The sequence below is a fragment of the Aptenodytes patagonicus genome, chromosome Z, assembly GCF_965638725.1.
Source record: "Aptenodytes patagonicus chromosome Z, bAptPat1.pri.cur, whole genome shotgun sequence".
NCBI classification, from domain to species: domain Eukaryota; kingdom Metazoa; phylum Chordata; class Aves; order Sphenisciformes; family Spheniscidae; genus Aptenodytes; species Aptenodytes patagonicus.
The window spans coordinates 83,340,164-83,359,383 of NC_134982.1; the positions used below are offsets into that span (position 1 = coordinate 83,340,164).

The 19,220-nt window shown below is 37.5% G+C and overlaps 1 protein-coding gene across 2 annotated transcripts in view; it reads right to left on the bottom strand.

The window, feature by feature from the left end:
• Positions 1–19,220, bottom strand: part of EDIL3 (EGF like repeats and discoidin domains 3) — a 261,173-nt gene that overhangs the window by 102,158 nt on the left and 139,795 nt on the right. For both annotated transcript variants that reach the window (XM_076362438.1, XM_076362437.1), the window contains one exon: positions 1,969–2,082. In XM_076362438.1, coding sequence (XP_076218553.1) covers positions 1,969–2,082 — 114 coding nt within the window. The remainder of the gene's footprint in view (positions 1–1,968; positions 2,083–19,220) is intronic.

The following is a 19,220-nucleotide window of genomic DNA, read 5'->3' on the forward strand; positions in this document are numbered from 1 at the left end:
ACAGAAGCTTTTTACCACTGCACTCCAGTGCTGCGTTGCCATGCCCCGCCATTTGCCACACCATAGAATCATAGAATCATGGAACCGTTTGGGTTGGAAGGGACCTTAAAGATCACCTAGCTCAAATCCCCCCTTCCACGGGCAGGGATACCTTCCACTAGATCAGGTTGCTCAAAGCCCCATCCAACCTGGCCTTGAACACTTCTAGGCATGGGGCATCCACAACTTCTCTGGGCAACCTGTGCCAGTGTCTCACCACCCTCACAGTGAAGAATTTCCGATATATAATCTAAACCTACGCTCTTTCAGTTTAAAACAGTTACCCCTCATCCTATCACTACACCCCCTGATAAAGAGCCCCTCCCCATCTTTCATGTAGGCCCCCTTTAAGTACTGAAAGGCTGCTATAAGGTCTCCGTGGAGCCTTCTCGTCTCCAGGCTAAACAACCCCAGCTCTCTCAGCCTGTACACACTTTGCAGCTGAGAAATTAATAGCTACTGCAAAGCACATTTTAAAACTCACTGTTCTTGATCTCTACACCAAGGCAATTTGACTGTTGTATAGAGCCTTATCATAATTATAAAAATTCTTTAACACTCAATAGAATTATCCTTTCAAATAACTTAGTGTTATTCTCTATAGGCTAGATGATGGAGTCCTGCGTCACAGTTGTCAGCATTTATCTACAGAAGCATCTCCAGAAAGATCATTTGACTAGGTGATTGGCTCACCAGTGTAAATCCCCAAAGTATGACCCAGAAATCTTTGATTTCTCTCTAGAATTATATACACGTTATGTTAGATGCCTCAAATCTTCTGCCTGTTGCATGTATAAATCTGGGAATTCACTGAGGCTACTTCAAAAAATTCCTAGCTTGTCATTTGTGGTTATTGGTCCATCTTGTTTTCTTCTCCATTCTTCCCCAAGCATCCACAATGTGAGCACAGAAAAATGAATCACATTTTTCAACTTTGTTATGGTTTCATTTATTTAATATTCAACTTGTAACTTTTTTTTTTTTTTTTAAATTTTTCCTGCTACACATAGTAGATCTTCCTTGAACTAGAAATGCCCTTTCTTGAATGTTGATGACTCCAGTATTTCAGGTATTTTGAATGTAGTATCCAATACTACAAATACTAATACACAAATATTTTCCTTTTTCTCCTTAAGGTACCAGGCTTGACATATCTTGGGACTATATTAGCTTTTTCCACAACACCATCATATTAGCATCCTTTATTCAACTAAAAGACACAGGCTTTCTTCTCTGCAGTATTTCAAATCCATGAGCCTCTAACACCTGTTACTGACCATTAAGTTAAGGTATATTACATTTTGTACCATAGCAGTTTATTCTATTTTTGTTATTTTGGTCTTCAAGATTACCTAGTCTTACATATGTGAAGAACTCCTTTGTAGTAACAGCTTTAGGAATCAAACCTTTATAGTGCATTCATAGTCAATGTTATTGGTAAAATCATGTCAGATTGTTCCCAGGACAGATCCTGAAGGAACTCCACTAATGACTTCTCTGTAAACCACTGGTCCAACTTTCAGAGGCTAGAGACATGTCAGAGAAAGTGACGTATATTTTTGCCCTGCTCTTACATTTGTTGATATCCGCTAATAATTACTGCTGAAGACAAGATACTTGACGAGATGAACGCCTAGCCTGAATCAGTTTTTGTATTTTTCTACTTTACACTATTTACTCCTTCTTGTTTGACTCTTAGATAATAATTTTGCATTTTGCAAATGTCTCCATCATATCAGATGCTTTACTTGAATGCATGACAGGTTTGGTCTCTTAAATTTCCTCCATTTTGAAAAGAATAAGATGGCTATTTTGAGCATTATGTATTTGTAGAGAAATATTTCCATAGTATACTATAGTTGTTTCTGCAAAACAAAACATTTATTTATTTTATTTTAAAAAATAGATGTAAAAACATACAATACTTACTCTGTTGGCAGTTTCTTCCCATAAATTCACCTGGACATTCACAGGAATAGTTGGCAACAAGATCTGTACAGATTCCACCATTCTTGCAGGGTTCAGCTTCACATTCATTTACATCTGCAGGAAGCACACAAGACAATGTCAGGATTAGCAAAAATAAATTGTAAAAGCAATAAACACATATTTTAAAGCTCTAAAACACAACGTATTTATACAATTGACATTAGAAGACATACATTCTTTTGCCCAGCAGCCACGCTCAGTAAAGGATGTGATTAAACGGGATGTGCTTTAGGAAAAAAACAAAGCAATCTGATATAAATTTAGCTAGTTTCATATACCTGCTAAAGTTTTGCTATGTCCCATGACACAACAGATTTTAAAGTTTTGCTCAGGGATTTTCACTGTAACTTCCAGAGGACATCAGGGCCACAAATCACAGTTTGTCCTTAAATAAACAAATTCAATTAGTTCTAACAGAGTACTCATTAGTGATCCTTGCAACTTCAAGAAATTTAGCTACTTCTTTATCAACAGATGCCAGTTAAAAATGTCTCTCAGTTCATCTTAACTCATTAAACATCTAATTGACAAGGTTGTTTAACCGTCTAAAAAATTTCCTTTCTGTGCATGAGTTAGTGGGCAAATTGAAACTAATAGCTTGATTTAGAAGCTTGCAAATTTTATTAAATTCAAAAGAAAGAAAAGGTGGTTAATTTCATTTGAGTTTCCCTTTTCCAGTACGCTTTGTCAAATGCTGAAAGAATAATACTCCCCTGTGTTTTTCAGTGTAGTAACCTTCAAGTATAGTATCAGATTCTTTTTCTCAAAAGCAATATAGTATTTTTCAGTCATCACAAATAGGCAGATAAAGGATAATGATATCTCATAATTAAAATTCTCCGTCTCTGCATTTATGTTTATTCTGTATGGAGTAGAAACGTTGTATGGATTTTATACATCATTGTCTCAAAGGGCTGCATCAATGCATACAGTTACATATTTAAAAGATGGTAGCCCACACTGGCTTCATTAAGAGTTGAACTGCTGTTGCATTAGACACTGTGAACAGCAAACAGAAAAGCAGTCTTCAGCTTGTACTACAATTTTATTTCACTCAGTTTTGCTTAAGTGCATTTCATTTTGGATACAATTGCTGATAAAGCGCACATGTGCATAGCACAGAAACAAGTTCAAATGAGAAGACACTCAACAGAGATGAACTGGTTGCATTCATTGGTGGGCCCTATGAATTGAAGTAATACTCCTCATTGTTGTGTTGAATCTGCTTCTGTCCCCAAAATGCAAACCTGGTTTGCGCTGCCATATACAGACTAAAGAAGATGCTACGTAAGTGTCTAAACCTGATGCAATAAGGCTTGTGCAGAAGAAGCAGAATTCAGCTCTGCCAAAAAAGGTGCTTGATTTCTGGTAGTTGAGTATGCAACTTTTGTACTTTCAATTTAATCTTTTACATTTATTAGGAATCTATGCACAAAAATTCAGTGTTTTAATACACATCTGGCCTAGATCTGATAGATTTTGTTATGTCTCCAGGGAAGTCTGTACCTCCAGTCTTTTCTGCAGATCTAAAAAGCTGTGTAGCTTTTAAGTTATATGTGCAATGTATGTGAGGTAGATTGAAAACTGGCTGAATGGCCAAGCCCAGATGGTGTTGATAGTGGTATGAAGTCTATTGGAGGCCAGTAACTATCGGTGTACACCCAGAGCCAATACTGGTCCGATCCTGTTCAACGTCTTCATTAATGACCCAGACACTGGGACGGAGTGCACCCTCACCAAGTTTGCCGATGGCACAAAACTGGGAGGAGTGGCTGATACAACAGATGGCTGTGCTGCCGTCCAGAGGGACCTCAACAAGTTGGAGAAATGGGCTGAACAGGAGCCTCATGAAGTTCAACAAGGGGAAATGCAAAGTCCTGTCCCTGCCCCTGCCCCTGGGGAGGAACAGCCCCGTGCACCAGCACACGCTGGCAAGCTGACCAGCTGGAAAGCAGGACCTGGGGGTCCTGGTGGACCACAAGTTGACCATGAGACAGCAATGCACCCTCATGGCAAAGGCGGCCAACAGCCTGCTGGGCTGCATTAGGCAGAGCATTGCCAGCAGGCTGAGGGAGGTCATCCTTCCCCTCTACTTCGCACTGGTAAGGCCACACCTAGAGTGCTGCGTCCAGTGCTGGGCTCCCCACTATTAAAAAGACATGGACTTAATAGAGTGAGTCCAACAAGGGGCCACTAAGATGATTAAAGGACTGGAGCACCTTGCCTATGAGGAAAGGCTGAGAGAGCTGGCACTGTTTAGCTTAAAGAAGAGGAGGGTCAGGAGGAAACTCATCAATGTATATAAATACCTGAAGGAGGGTGCAAGGAAGATGGAGCCAGGCTCTTTTCAGTGGTGCCCAGTGACAGGACAAGAGGAATGGGCACGAACTGAAACACAGGATGTTCCATGTCAACATCAGAAAACACTTTTTTACTGTGAGGGTAACTGAGCAGTGGCATAGGTTGCCCAGGTGTTTGTGGAGTCTCCATCCTTGGAGATATTCAGAAACCATTTGGATATAGTGCTGGGCAACCAGCTCTAGGCGGCCCTGCTTGAGCAGGAGGGGGTGGACCAGATGACCTCCAGAGGTCCCTTCGACCCTCAACCCTTCTGTGATTCTGTGATAATCTTCCCATTGCTGTGAACAGAACTGCAGGGACAGACCTTCAGCTAAATGGGGAGGCTAGTTTCAGTTCTTTGAACCAAAAAAAAATTCAGATTTTTATACTAAAATTGATGATGGATACTGATCTCTGAGCTTCTTTTTAATCCCTCATGTCTTACTATTTGTTGCCAATAAAGATATCACATACTGGACTAATAAAAATTCACAAGGCTAGCTGAACTTCTGTCTATTAAAGAGGAAGAAGAGGAGTAACAGCTTAGTGTGCGAGAAATGAAACCTGCCAAGGGAAATGGCCAAAGAACAGACCTGCTCAATTCTAAATTAAATTCTTTATATAAATTTATGAAATTTAACAAGATTCTTCAGCTCCCTATTTGCCTTTTTAAGCAAAGCCCATTAACCTTACATTTTCATCAGGTTATTCATCATTTTAATACAGGCTAACACATTTGTGGGAAAAAAATATCAAGGTCACTGTGAACTAAAAAACACTAAGTGAACATATGAACTATCTCTTACTTGGTGAAATAAAGGTAGTAATTTACCCTCTTAAAAGCTTTTCTGTGTAAAGATAATACCTTCTTGAGATATTTAATTTTTTCTAGTTTGCCATTCATATTGAAATATGTAGGAAAAAATGCACAACTTTCCAGCATATTTCATATTGTCTATGCGATGATGTAGAAAACAGACTGAACCTTAAGCACCAGATACTTTTAAAGCAATCCTCATATTCTATGCCTATGGAGCAGTTAGCTATGACCAGTGCAGAAAGATGGAAGTTTTTTATTATTATCTTTGTTACTTGGATCCTATAGTGATTTTTTTCCAGTAATTTGAGAACCTTTAGTCCCATCAATTCAAACAAATATGTCATATTTGATGAATGAGGGAAGACTAGCTCATTGCAGCATCATGTTTGATACCAGAACAGACATTTAGTTGGAAAAATAATGAACTGAACTGTGTTAAAGAAAGGAGCATAAGTTCTACAGAATTATTTCATTTACTATTCATTATTTCATTTGATTGAATGCCCAGATGTAGCATATTTGATTAAAAGTGGTTCCTGCAAATTGTGGTCAGATTTTGTTCAAATTCCTAGATGTGCCAATTACGATACTAAACTTTACACCAGCTGGTGTGTTTCTTCCTTCTGAAACACATATATTACCTTTTAAACTTTGTCATAGCATTGTGATTAGAAGTAAATTTGAATAGAAATTTTAATATGCCAGAGTTTCTGGAGTAGTTGCTCCTAAAGACAAGCTCTCTGTATGTTGTCAGATACAAAATCTCACTAACAATGCAATTAACTTACCTACACGAGAAGGATGTGCTTTTAATGTAAATTAACTAATACAAAGTAAAATCACTGTAGGTTGCTCAAGATTTTTCAGGTAAGCTTAGGTTTTATGCCGGGTCAGATTTTGAAGTGTAGTTCAGATAACAATCTTGTGCACTACAGTAACTAAACCACAGATAGCTGGGTACTACCAGAGAATTCAGAGTTCCTCAGAGAGTGACCTAATAAGACTGTTAGATACTGAGTGAAATGGGCTCCTGAAGAGGTTTAAGTGCCAGCACAGGAGAAGCCTGTATTTCTAAATAGTGTGCAGGTTAGCTAAAAGAAAAAATCCAGCCAAAAAACCCCAAACCCCCAAAACCCAACCCCCCATGCCCCATCCCCAAAGATTTTTCTACTAAAAATGGATACTGAAATTAATAGTGGTGCAGGAACAAGGAAACACTGACTATTTTCTGAAAATAGATTGTTCCTTGAATAATAGCTTGAAGGGCTAAGACAGTTGATTAGGAAGTAAAGATTTCTTTTTATGTTGAAGATGATTAAGTTTACACTTCCTACCTTTAAGATCAAACCATAAGTACAAAGCTATTAAGCAAGCTTCTGTTTGAAGCACAGTCATTGTGCAACCTGGAACAGAAGTATACTGTCAGAAACTGGGCAAGTGAGAGAGAACTTCGCCGTATTACGGAGTGATTTGGAGAATCATTATGAGGCAGAGTTCTAGGCTTTTGTCCTTCTTTGATGGATTATATATATTTTTTTAATCCTCTAAGTATGTAATAAAACATGAATAAAAACTAGTACTGTACTTGCAAACATAATACAATTAAAAATACATAATCCTCATTTTGGACTTTACCTGTTAAATACAGTCACATGTGTTTTCCTGAAAAATTACCCCACATGAAATGGGTATATAAATTATGTAACTGTTATAATAAAAAAATTAACTATTACTTCCAGTAATTTGAGTTCTTCGGCAAGCTACTTGGTATAAACCTGACTTCTTGTGACGAAGGGACTGATAAGCTCAATCAATTGTTTTTGCCAACACAGCTTGTGTTTTGGCTGCAAATGCACACCAGTATCTTGTTCCTGTCCCCTGCTTGCTTGTTCTTTACTTAGCCCAAATTCCTTATTCCTGCCACCTGAACCTTTGTTTCTGATCCAGGACTACCTTTTGCAATACAGACTTCCTGAAGTTCCCTCCTGCTGACAAGCACATTCTTTCCTTATCGTTTGATTTTATACTCATTTTGGCCCCCTGATCACACGTGGTCTGCTCATCTCAACTCTAAGTCATGTTTTTAATCAGTCTTCTATCTTGATAGAATGGTTGGCCCATCACAGCCACAGCATCTAGGTTTCAGTGTCCATACTGGAAGTCAGCTTGGGCCTTATTAGGAGCATTGAGTAGACATAATCCAGTTATGCCTTGCTAATATTGCAAATATTTTTTTCCATAATAAAGTCAATTTAGTATATAGAAAACAGACGGGGACAGAAGATCAACTGGTTATGACCTCTGTATCGTAACTGGCTTCTATGAAGACCCACAACTATACATGGGATAAAGATCAAGTCACAATTTAAGAAACATAACTCCTTGCCCCCCAATTTATTTTTATTTAAAAAAAAAACAGAAAACTTAGAAACTTCCCTACCCAGTTCTATTTCAAAATAAAAGTTGTTGATAACTAACAACGTGTCCAAATACCTTTACATTTGGAAACTGGTAAAGCATAAAGTGGAGAAACACGTAGTATGGAATAATTATCTTTTAGCTGGAGCTTAGTCTAGGCTTTTCTTGTAGTTGTTTGATGGTTCTTGGTAGACTTTTTAAGTGCATTCTCTATATTTTTTTCTTTATTTTGTATTGATCCTGAAAGATTTAATTACATGAATAAGTAGTATATCAGTAAGACCACACAAAGTGTATGATCTAGCTTGCAGAACTTTGTAATATCCTGTTATTGTTTAAACATAAGCTTTCAGATATTCAAACTTTTCTTTATTACTTTCCTAACAAATACCATGCAAGTCAGATTATATACTCTTTTTTGTTATTACAGATTTGTACCAATTTGCTCAAGCACCATATTTTTTTATGACACATTAAATGGTAAAGCTCCATTAAAAAGAGTAAAATTACACCAGTTTTATTTGGTAAAGAATCTGACTCAAGAGAATCAATAGAATGTAATATGGCTATCTTAACAGCCAGCTACTCAGTTAAATAATAAAATTTGAAGGATTACAGCAATTCATGTATAGAAGGACACATCTCCTTTAAGAGTAGAAGACTTTTGGTAAAATATTTACCAAAAAAAAAAAAGTCGTGAAAATGTTCTTTCTCATATTGCCATGGTTTACTAAAATAATCCTAAATTGTAAAGATCTCCTAAATGAACACAACCTCATTTTTTTCTAAAAAGCTAAAAAAAAAAATTAAAAAATGTATTTAAAGAGAATGAATAAACATCACCAAAAACTTTGCAAGCACAGGTAGACCACCTTCAATTTTTGGTTAAAAGATACAGAAGAGATAAGTAATTACTATGATAATAATTCATTCTATTATTGTTAATTATAGGTTTAAGAAAGTTTCTAACCTGTTTCTGAAGAAGTTTTTGGCTGTAATTAATGTAAACAAAAAATAAGCTGTAACTTCAGCTATAACTGTTCCTTGATTTAACCAGGATTATACAAAAACAAGCACTAATAGATTACCGGTACAACCCTGGGGTGAAACATTTAAAAAGAACTGGAGCATATTCCCATGAAATTTGGGAATTTAGTATATATTATTAAATCTGAACTGGATGTATTCAATGCATATTCAACGCAGGACTGACATCTGTTAAAATTCAGTGGTTTGATTGCTTTTTCAAAGCTAGTTGCCTGACCACAGAAGGCTCTAAAAATGCTGTGCCAAATAACCTGCAGGAAACTTCAACTATAATGTCATATTGAAGTGATTCGCTGTTCAGATACCCTTATTATCTGATCTTCAAAATGAGCAGAAAACAGCTTTACACTTGAGACGAAAAAGTACAAGCCTCTTGCTTCCCACCCTTAGAGGCTAACATTATATTACCCCTACTCTCATTATTATGTATAAAGTTTTCCTTCTCCAGCACGCATTTGGTACAACATATTATGGTAAATGTCCTCCAGAATAATCCATCACAGAGCTGCCTATTAGAATTTTTCCTGAACCATTCAGTACAAATATTTCAGATACTATTATTCTATTAAGAAGAGAGTAAGTCATGTAAGAGAGTTACTAAAGTTGTGTTCTGAACCCAAAAGAGGCATCCTAAATAAGCAAGCCAAGGAAATAAAAACAATGTCTAGACGTAAGTCAGAACTTTTGGCTTGACTATGTGTTAATGTTTGAGATACCCGCGTAACCAGTAATATAAATTAAGGTCTAAACATGTAACAAAAACAATTTTGAGAAGAGTTCAGTTGCTCCTATCTAGAGTTCTGTCAGAAACTGCCTCTTAAGCATCCTTCCTAATATTACAAGCTTGCCTTTCAAAGCAATTTTATGTCCTCTTAGGCTTCTTTAGACTAATTTGTACTTTTTTCATTATGTCTCTGTAACACACTCTCTTAAAAAAAAAAAAAAGGAAGGAAAAAAAAGACTTCACAGTACCTGTAAACACTGATCTTTTTCCTTAGTTTGGAAAAAATCAAGTGTTATTTCCCATCTTACTGGTTTCTGAAATAATTTTAGGTCAACTTCTTTCAAGAAAAATTGGAATATATAGCTATGATTCTGAGTTCACTTTGATTCATAAAGAAATCAGAGTTCTGAGAAATTGAAAATGAAAGAGTATTTTGAAGGTTTTTTAAATGACATTTTCTTAAATTAAATGTGGCAAGTAAAATCTTTAATTTTGACAAAACAGCATTTTTTATTATGATTAATTTCTTTCCCTACTAGTTCATTTATCATCTTTTCCACCTACAATTTACACCTCTGTTCAAAGTAATACTGTTATAGTATCAGTGAATCAGTTGTAGCATCTATCTGTAAAATCACATTTTAAAATAGATTTATTATCTATAGCATTTTCCTAGCTTTCTTCATGTTCTATACAGGTATTTTCCCTATGCAACCCCCAACTTAAACAAAAATTTCCAAATTCAATTTAAAGTTTTCAAGTCACTTATAAATACATTTCTACACATAGTAACTATAACCACAGTTTTCAGAATGCTAAGATTAACTGTAGAACTATTAGAAAAATTATAATAAAAAAATTATCAAGAAAAAGACCCAATGAAATATTTTGCAGAATACTGTTCTTCTTTTGGCACTTTGAATTAAGGCCAGGGGAAAAAAAAAAAAATTCAATTTAAGAATTGCTAGGAACCTACAGGGGCAACATCTATGAACACTGCAAAATTTATGCATCACTCCAATACACACATCTAGCATTTCCTGTGCTGTGCACATTTTATAATGTGCAGATTTTCCAGCAAGAGAGCAAATATTAATTATTTCCATATTTTTACACGCCAAAAGTTGTTTTCAATTGTTTTCCTTAGAAACTATTGGAAGCTATGTAAAAGAATGGTGAGACCACAGAATTAATTTCATGAAAGTCTAATGGGAGCTTCTAGAGAGAGTATAAAGGTGCCTGTTGACTTCAAAGGACTTTGAGCAGATTCTAAATAAGGTAGGGCTCTACAGGAGTCTTTGCTGCAGTAATGCAACATCTTGTTGCATTTACAGCAATATTTGTGGCTTTATTTTCATACTTTTTTGTGTATTTTGAGGCTACTTTTTTAGCCCTATTTCTGTTTTGAAAACTCCCATAAAATAAATGAGAAAACTGACTATTGCTCTGATCATACAATGAAATTTGAATCCGCATAGGTGCCTACCGCCTGTCTTGCAAAATTTTTATCTTTTTGTACAGCCACTAAAAAGTTATTCTAATTTTTTCTATGGAGTCACACCTCCAACACTGGACTATGTCAGTATTTCCTCATCTTCTATTTACCTGTATAAATGCATTTTTAATGGCTTTTCATCTGAGGTAATTTAAATTTAATAGGATTTTGGAATAGCATTCCCAGGACATTTCTTATTAGTTTTAAAGAGTTGGTACTTTAAAAGTTTTTATATAAATTTAAGCAGATTTTTCATTTTAATTACTTTTAATGTATACTGGCATGGAAACCTTCGTCCCACTAAGTAACTTACCATTTAATTTTACACTGTAGAAGCATGTCTCCGGGGCAACAATTCCTATCATTTCCAATGAACCTTACTAAAATAATTGGCTATTTATATAACAAGCATTTGACAAATCATTCTGTCATTGAGAAAAAAAAAAATCATATTAAAAAGTGAATCAACTTGTGAATCATTTTTTATTACAAGCAATGTTCCAAAAATCTCAACTTCATGAGAAAACTTAAATTATCCAGCATTAGACTATAACCTCTAACTAGATTATTTGTTAAAATAGCGTAGGTGGGCTCACGGCAAGAAGTCAAATTATTTTCAAAGCAAGTTTGAACCCAGATCAGTAAATTAGCATATTTCCCTTCACATATCCCAAAATAATTATATTTTTCCAAAATACAGTTGTTTATGCATTTCAGAATAGAATGAGCATAGGGATATATATTTTTCACATGGGTACACTTATGGCATGTGTTTTGAAAAATGTTATTAGACCAACAAGTCCTGGAGGATATGATGATGGATATTCTAAAATGACTAAAACAGATGGTTATATTTGTTCATATGTCTGTATTTGATATACAAGGGGTGATGAGTATTCCTTTATGGCCAATCTATATACATCTCATTTAAGCTCTCGTAAAAAGTCTGTGGGACTTCAGTGCACTTATGTTGCATAAGTGCACATAAATGTGCTGCGTAATTTCTACTCTGCTAATACCTTTCAAATTTGTACTCCTAGTTGCTCATAAATATATGCATGTGTTATTGTTTATTAATCTTATTGTTAGATTTAATCACAGAAATAATCTAGCACTGTAAATAGGAGAATGGGTTAGATCTTTTGGCACAGTTCTCTAACCTTTTTTCCCCTCTAGTGGCTGTGAAGTACCACATTTTATTACAAATAACATACATGGACATATATTAAGAGCACATTTATAAATCACTTAAGAGTTATGGAGGGTTAATGAATGAATGGATGGCTTAATACATGCTTAACCAAATGTCTGTTATTCACTATAGCAAATCACTATATAACCATAGGTATATCCTTAGTCCTAGGAGGATTATACATTTGCTTATAGTATATGTACACAAACATAAGAGCAAGAGGAAAGACCTGGGGAACTACAAGTTGGTCAGTCTCACCTCAGTCCCTGGGAAGGTGATGAAGAAAGCCATCTTGGAAAGCATTTCCCAATACATAAAGGACAAGATGGTGATGCAAAGTAGTCGGTATGGATTTTTGAGGGAGGAACCATGCTTGAGCAAGCTGATAGCCTTCTACAGTGAGGTCACTTGGTCAGTGGATGGGGGTGAGCAGTGGATGTTGTTTACCTCAACTTCAGTAAGACTTTTAACACTGTATCCCATAACATACTCATAGGCAGCGTGCCGGTTAGGTAAGTAGACAGTGAGGTGGATTAAAAATGGGCTAAATAGCTGGGCCCAGAGGGTGGTGATCAGTGGCAAAAAGTCCAGTTGGAGACAAATCACTGGTGGTGTATTCCAGGGGTCAATAAAGGGGCTAATACTGTTCAACGTCTTCATTAATGACCCAGACACTGGGACAGAGTGCACCCTCACCAAGTTTGCCGATGGCACAAAACTGGGAGGAGTGGCTGATACAACAGATGGCTGTGCTGCCGTCCAGAGGGACCTCAACAAGTTGGAGAAATGGGCTGAACAGGAGCCTCATGAAGTTCAACAAGGGGAAATGCAAAGTCCTGCCCCTGCCCCTGCCCCTGGGGAGGAAGAGCCCCGTGCACCACTACACGCTGGCAAGCTGACCGGCTGGAAAGCAGCTTGGCAGAGAAGGACCTGGGGGTCCTGGTGGACCACAAGTTGACCATGAGACAGCAATGCACCCTCATGGCAAAGGCGGCCAACAGCCTGCTGGGCTGCATTAGGCAGAGCATTGCCAGCAGGCTGAGGGAGGTCATCCTTCCTCTCTACTCAGTGCTGGGTAGACACAGAATCATAGAATGATTTGGGTTGGAATGGACCTTCAAAGATCATTTAGTTTCAACTCCCCCCCACCATGGGCAGGGACATCTTTCACTAGAACAGGTTTCTCAAACCCCATCCAACCTGACCTTGAACACTTCTAGGCATGAGGCATTTGGAGTGCTGTGTCCAGTGCTGGGCTTCCCAGTACAAAAAAGACATGGACTTTTTGGAGTCTGTCCAGCACAGGGCCATGATGACTAAGGAACTGGAGCATCTGACCTACAAGGAGATGGTGAGAGAGTTGAGACTGCTCAGTCTGCAGAAGGGGAGGCTTGGGGGAATCTCACCCACGTGTATAAATATCTGATGGGAAGGAATGAAGACAAAAGAGCCAGACTCTCGTCAGTGGTGCCCACTGACCAGACAAGAGGCAACGGGCTCTACTTAACATACAGGAAACTCCATCTGAACATACTTTCTTACAGTGAGAGTGGTCAAACACCAGAGAGAGGTTGTGAAGTCTCCATCTGGGCGAATATTCAAAACATGACTGGACATGGTCCTGGGCAACCTGCTCTGGTTGATGCTGCTTGAGGATGGGCGTTGGACTAGGTCATCTCCAGAAGTCCCTTGCAACCTAAACAGTTCTGTGATTCTGTGATATATGCACATGGTATATATGCCATGTACATAGTACGTATTATCTGTGGCTAATAGTTATTTGCTAACCACTTATCAATCATTTTATCTTTTGGACTATGGTAATTTCCTTGTCTCTTCTGCAAGGGTGAAAAGGAAGACCACATCTCACTCCCCATAAAAGATGCAAAATGTGTATGAAGTCGTTTCCTCACATCACCAATGACTGTCTAATACAGGAAGGGAAATATTTATTGCAGTGACTTCTGTCTCCATCTGACTGACAGCTCAATTATCTCACGACACATACACCCCAGTTGTTCTTCATGACTCACAGAGAGTTATATGTCCTGCACTAAAACCATCTCTCAGAACTGGAACTTGTATTTATAGCAGCTGGCCCAGGCAATGTCACCTTTGCTTGATGATCACATCAAATAAGACCTATCCAAATAGGTTTGTGCCTTTTCCACAACTATGTTTTGCAGCTAAGGAATTGCCTTCCAGTCTATACATATAATCTGTACCATAACTTAGAGCCATGGGTGGTACAATCCCCGTAAAAGATCTTTATTTTTGCTGAGAAATAGAGGAGATTTTCTCTCTGTTAGAGCACTGAAATAATGAAGTCAGAAATAAATACTGTAAACTCTAAATTTCAGATTCAGGCAAAAATTCTTTTCACCTTTGACTTTTTTCTCATTTTGGTGTATGTCTTCTGCAGTGTTATTCTGAAGATCCCTTAAGTATGACTAACAAAAACAGAAAGGATGAGAAAAGAGCAGACTAATTTCTCTCTAACAGTGAAAACTACTGGTATTGGAAGAGAATACTGCTGTTAAATAAACCCTAATAATTACATGACAGTAATGATTGTATGCGTAAACAGCTCTGCTACACACACGAAAGGATCACATAGAACACATTTTCAGAACCAGATGCCTTACTGACTTGTGCTGAGGATAAAATGAAACCTGACAAGATTACAAAACTTATCTATTATTTGCAGGTAAATAGCAATTTGAATTCTCTTTTATGGTGTGATGCATACACGTCTGGACCACACAACATCAATTCACTGCCAATGATTTGTTGTAAGGGGCCAGTTCCTGAATGCTATCATTTTTGCACATTCATGGCCAAGCACAGATCCCAGCAGAAGTCCTTCTGAGATGATAAGCAACTACTGATGGTTCGAGTCACAGAAGCTCTGTGCTCTTGCGCAGAAAAGTGTCACAGTAAGAACTAATAATCTCTTCTGGAAAGCCTTAGGAGTATTTTTGCTCTTATTAACAGCACTCACCAAAAGGAGGTGTATCAGTTTCAGTATTATATCTAATCTGTTAGAAATGGAGAGCTGCCAATTCGACCATTTATGTCCCTCTGCATGTTCCTGTCTCCCCACTTCTCTAGGACCTAGCAGCTGTGTGGCTACATTCAGTGATCTGATCCCACTGAAAATCCCTTCTTCTGGTTAGGTTGTACACTTCCAGACAAGCCTGGTGAGGTGATTCAGACTGAAGTCTGATGAGGATATATTCTCAGGGAAGATGGGCACCATCACTTTTGGCAGTATCAGGCAATCACACTAGAGGATTAAAGAAAATTCAGGCCAGATCATGAGACTGCAGAAAACCAAGTGTATCTCGTGATGTCAGACATTAACAAGTCATAAGAAAAGGAAGATAAACAAGATCTATTCATTGTTTTCAGTGTACCTGGCGAAAAAACGTAGGCACAGACAGGTTATATCTACATTTGTAAGTAGCGTGGTCTTACAGAATTATAGTTGTAGAGTGAAATGATTTGAGCTGAGGACACAGCGTCTGCATGTCCCTACACATATCTCAGGGATGTTTTCTCTGTACAAGTTCTAGGCTGGCTGGGTGGACGGAATACCCATTTACCCACCGGAATGTTTTATGTCAATTCCTAGTGTGTGCATGAGGAATTTTAGACTGCCAGTCTATTTTCTTTTAGATTATTTTAATCTCAAAGGCATCCAGGTCTTGTGCTCTGAGACTGCTGTCACATGAAGCAAAGCACAGTAAGTGGAGATGATCAAGAGATTTTCTTTAAAAATGCACTCCTGATTCAAACTAAAACACTCATCCAGATGCGCTACAGAAATAATTGTATGTTATTTAGCACATCAGAATAAATGCAAGCTAGAAGAATATCCTGGGTATTCATATGCAAATGTGACAGCACCACGAGCTTTGCTTGGGATATTTTATGAATACAAAGGGAATACATTTGTAATGCAGATTGGTATATACTATTAGACTATTACCTCATTACATTGAGCTTCAAGTCCACGTACTGTTTTTTCAAGTTTTGCACACATAGATAATGAGCCTGATGCTATATCCTTCTCTCCCTCTGTATACCGCTTACTTACAAATAAACCCACTGATCTCAAAAGTGTATCCACATGAATAAATACTACTTATAATTTCAAAAGAGTAGCTAGAGTACTGAATATATTTTGGGATCATCCTTCTAAAAAGTTCTTTGGCTTCTTCGAACTGTTTACTGTGTCTGTAGTATAAAAACAAGACCTGATGACTCAAATTTTTCTTTCTTAATTTTTAGAAAAAAATGTTCAAGTGAATTGTTCAAGTTCCAAACATTAAAGTCAGTCATAAAATTTTCAACTAGTTCAATGAACAATGGAAATACTAATATTCTGCATAGTAATAGGGAACTGCACAGCCATATGCCAGCATGGGTTCCTAACACAAATACAATGTTTTAATTCCTCACCCTTGACACACCTACACACACAGATGGTTGAGCACCGTAGCTCTTACAGCAGCAGAACAATAAGAAGAAAAAACGGGAAAAAGATCTAAATTACAAAACTAATTTTTTTCTAACAGCTGCTTCTTACACAGATGGATCAGACTGTGCAACTGTGTGACAAAATTCTAAATGATAAGTTTTATCTCATTAAATAATGAGATTTCATTTCAAGATTTCATTTATCTTCATTATCTTCCTTACAGAAATGCGCTGGTATATCTGTAATGAATCTGTGAGCGCAACGAAGACTGAAAGCAATCCTTCCTTTAAAGCTGCGGTATGGCTGTGTTGATCCTAAACCATCACAATAGCTAAAATTGTCTTATAATTTCCTGTATCTACCTAAATGGGCAAAAAAAGTGGAGAAGGAACAGAGAAGAGATGCTTTGTTCAGCTGCAGTTTTCCTGTGTTCTTCCTCTAACCATCCATAATTCTATTGTGGTTCACCAATTGTTCTCTTCTGTGGGATCGAGTGCACCCTCAGCAAGTTGGCAGATGACACCGAGCTGAGTGGTGCAGTTGACGTGCTTGAGGGAAGGGATGCCATCCAGAGGAACCTTGACAGGCTTGAGAGGAGTGGGCTCATGTGAATCTCATGAAGTTCAACAAGGCCAAGTGCAAGGTCCTGCACCTGGGTCGGGGCAATCCCTAATATCAATACAGAATGGGGTATGAATGGATTGAGAGCAGCCCTGTGGAGAAGGATTGGGGATACTGGTGGATGAAAAATTGGACATAAGCCATCAATGTGCGATGGCAGCCAGGAAAACTAATTGTGTTCTGGGCTACATAAAAAGAAGCATAGCCAGTGGGTCAAGAGAGGTGATTCTCCGCCTCCACTCTCATGAGACCCCACCTCAAGGACTGCATCCAGCTCTGGGGTCCCCAGTACAAGAAAGACACGGACCTGTTAGAGTGGATCCTCCTCTACAGGAGGGTTATGAGAATGGTTAGAGGGCTGGAACACCTCTCCTATGGAGAAAGCCTGAGTGAGTTGGGGCTGTTCAGCCTACAGAAGAGAAGGCTCTGGGGAGACCTTATTGCAGCCTTTCACTATATAAAGGGGGCTTATAAGAAAGATGGAGAGAGACTTTTTAACCAGGGCCCATAGTGACAGGACAAGGGGCAATGGTTTTAGACTGAAAGAGAGTAGATTTAGATTAGATATTAGGAAGAAATTTTTTATGATGAGGGTGGTGAGACACTGGCACAGGTTGCCCAGAGAAGTTGTGGATGCCCCATGCCTGGAAGTGTTCAAGGCCAGATTGGATGAGGCTTTGAGCAACCTGATCTAGTGGAAGGTATCCCTGCCCATGGCAGGGGGGTTGGACTAGATGATCTTTGAAGGTCCCTTCCAACCCAAACCATTCTATGATTCTATGATTCTATGATTCTATTATATATATATATCATCTATTGGGTCAAAGTAGCAAATATTAACACATTTAACAATAATAATTCCATACTGGTGTAATAATGTGGTTACACTTAAGAGTTTCTTCTTGATGCACTTTCTTGAAGAAAAGTTGCGTAAGTGACAATTTGGGAACAACCCAATGTTATAAGTCACTTAGCATCTCAAGGCTGTGTCAAAGCAACTCATGTTCAAAGCTTTAAGAAAAAGGCTTATGACCATACAGAAAGCCAAGGATATTGCTCTCAATAACAAGCATTTTTTGACTGTTAGAAAGTTGGAGTAGTATAAAGAGATGGAAAGCAGGCTCATTCACAAAGTGTATTGCTTGTCAAACTGACAAACGTGAAGGTGAAAGTTTACAGTAAGAGAAATCAGTTAGGATCAGTAACGCTATTTAAAGGACCACACTAACAAACAAGGTGAATTTAGGTTTTCCAATCACTGTTATTCTATTTAAAGTCTGTTTTCCTTTGCAGAGTCTTTCTATGCCAAATCCTTGCTAAGAGAGCATTGAGAGCATTCGCATGGAGAAGGCTAAGACTGAACAAAAAGAAAATGCACAATCATCACACTTCTGGAAAGCTGCCAAAACTAGAATATTGAATTTTGGAAATGAAATACAGAAAGCAAAGCAGTAAGAAAGGCTTATTTTCTAGACTCAAGTTCTGAAAAGGGAAGGAAAGACTAGCATTTGGATATTACAAAATGACCTTTTCCAGTCAAGAAAACAATCTTGTTCCACTTTTCATAACAGAATTGAAATGAACATGTATTTTTTGGTAAGTATGAAAGGGAACCCGAAAAAGGACAACACAAAAGAATAAAATTACATTAATTATCTACATTGTAGATAATTAAATTATCTACATCCTAGATAATAGCTTTTGCTTGTTTGAATGCATAATCTTGAAGGAAACTTAAAATACTTATAGAGTAGATACTGCATGGAATTATGCAGTATTAAGTGATAAACAGTGAGCGTAACACATCAAGAGATACTGAATTCATTGTTGCTGCTTTTATCCAAGAAAACCTTCTATTGATGTAAACTGAAGTTTGAATGATGAGTGCATCATCATACCTTTATCTGAAATACCTTATCTGTATTGAGACATTAATGTATGAGACACTATATGTAAGAAATATAAACTCCAAACTCTGGTATGATAGCTTAAGGAAAAAAAAAAAAAAAACATTAAAGTTGGAGTGGAAGGCACCAGATGAATCACAGTGTC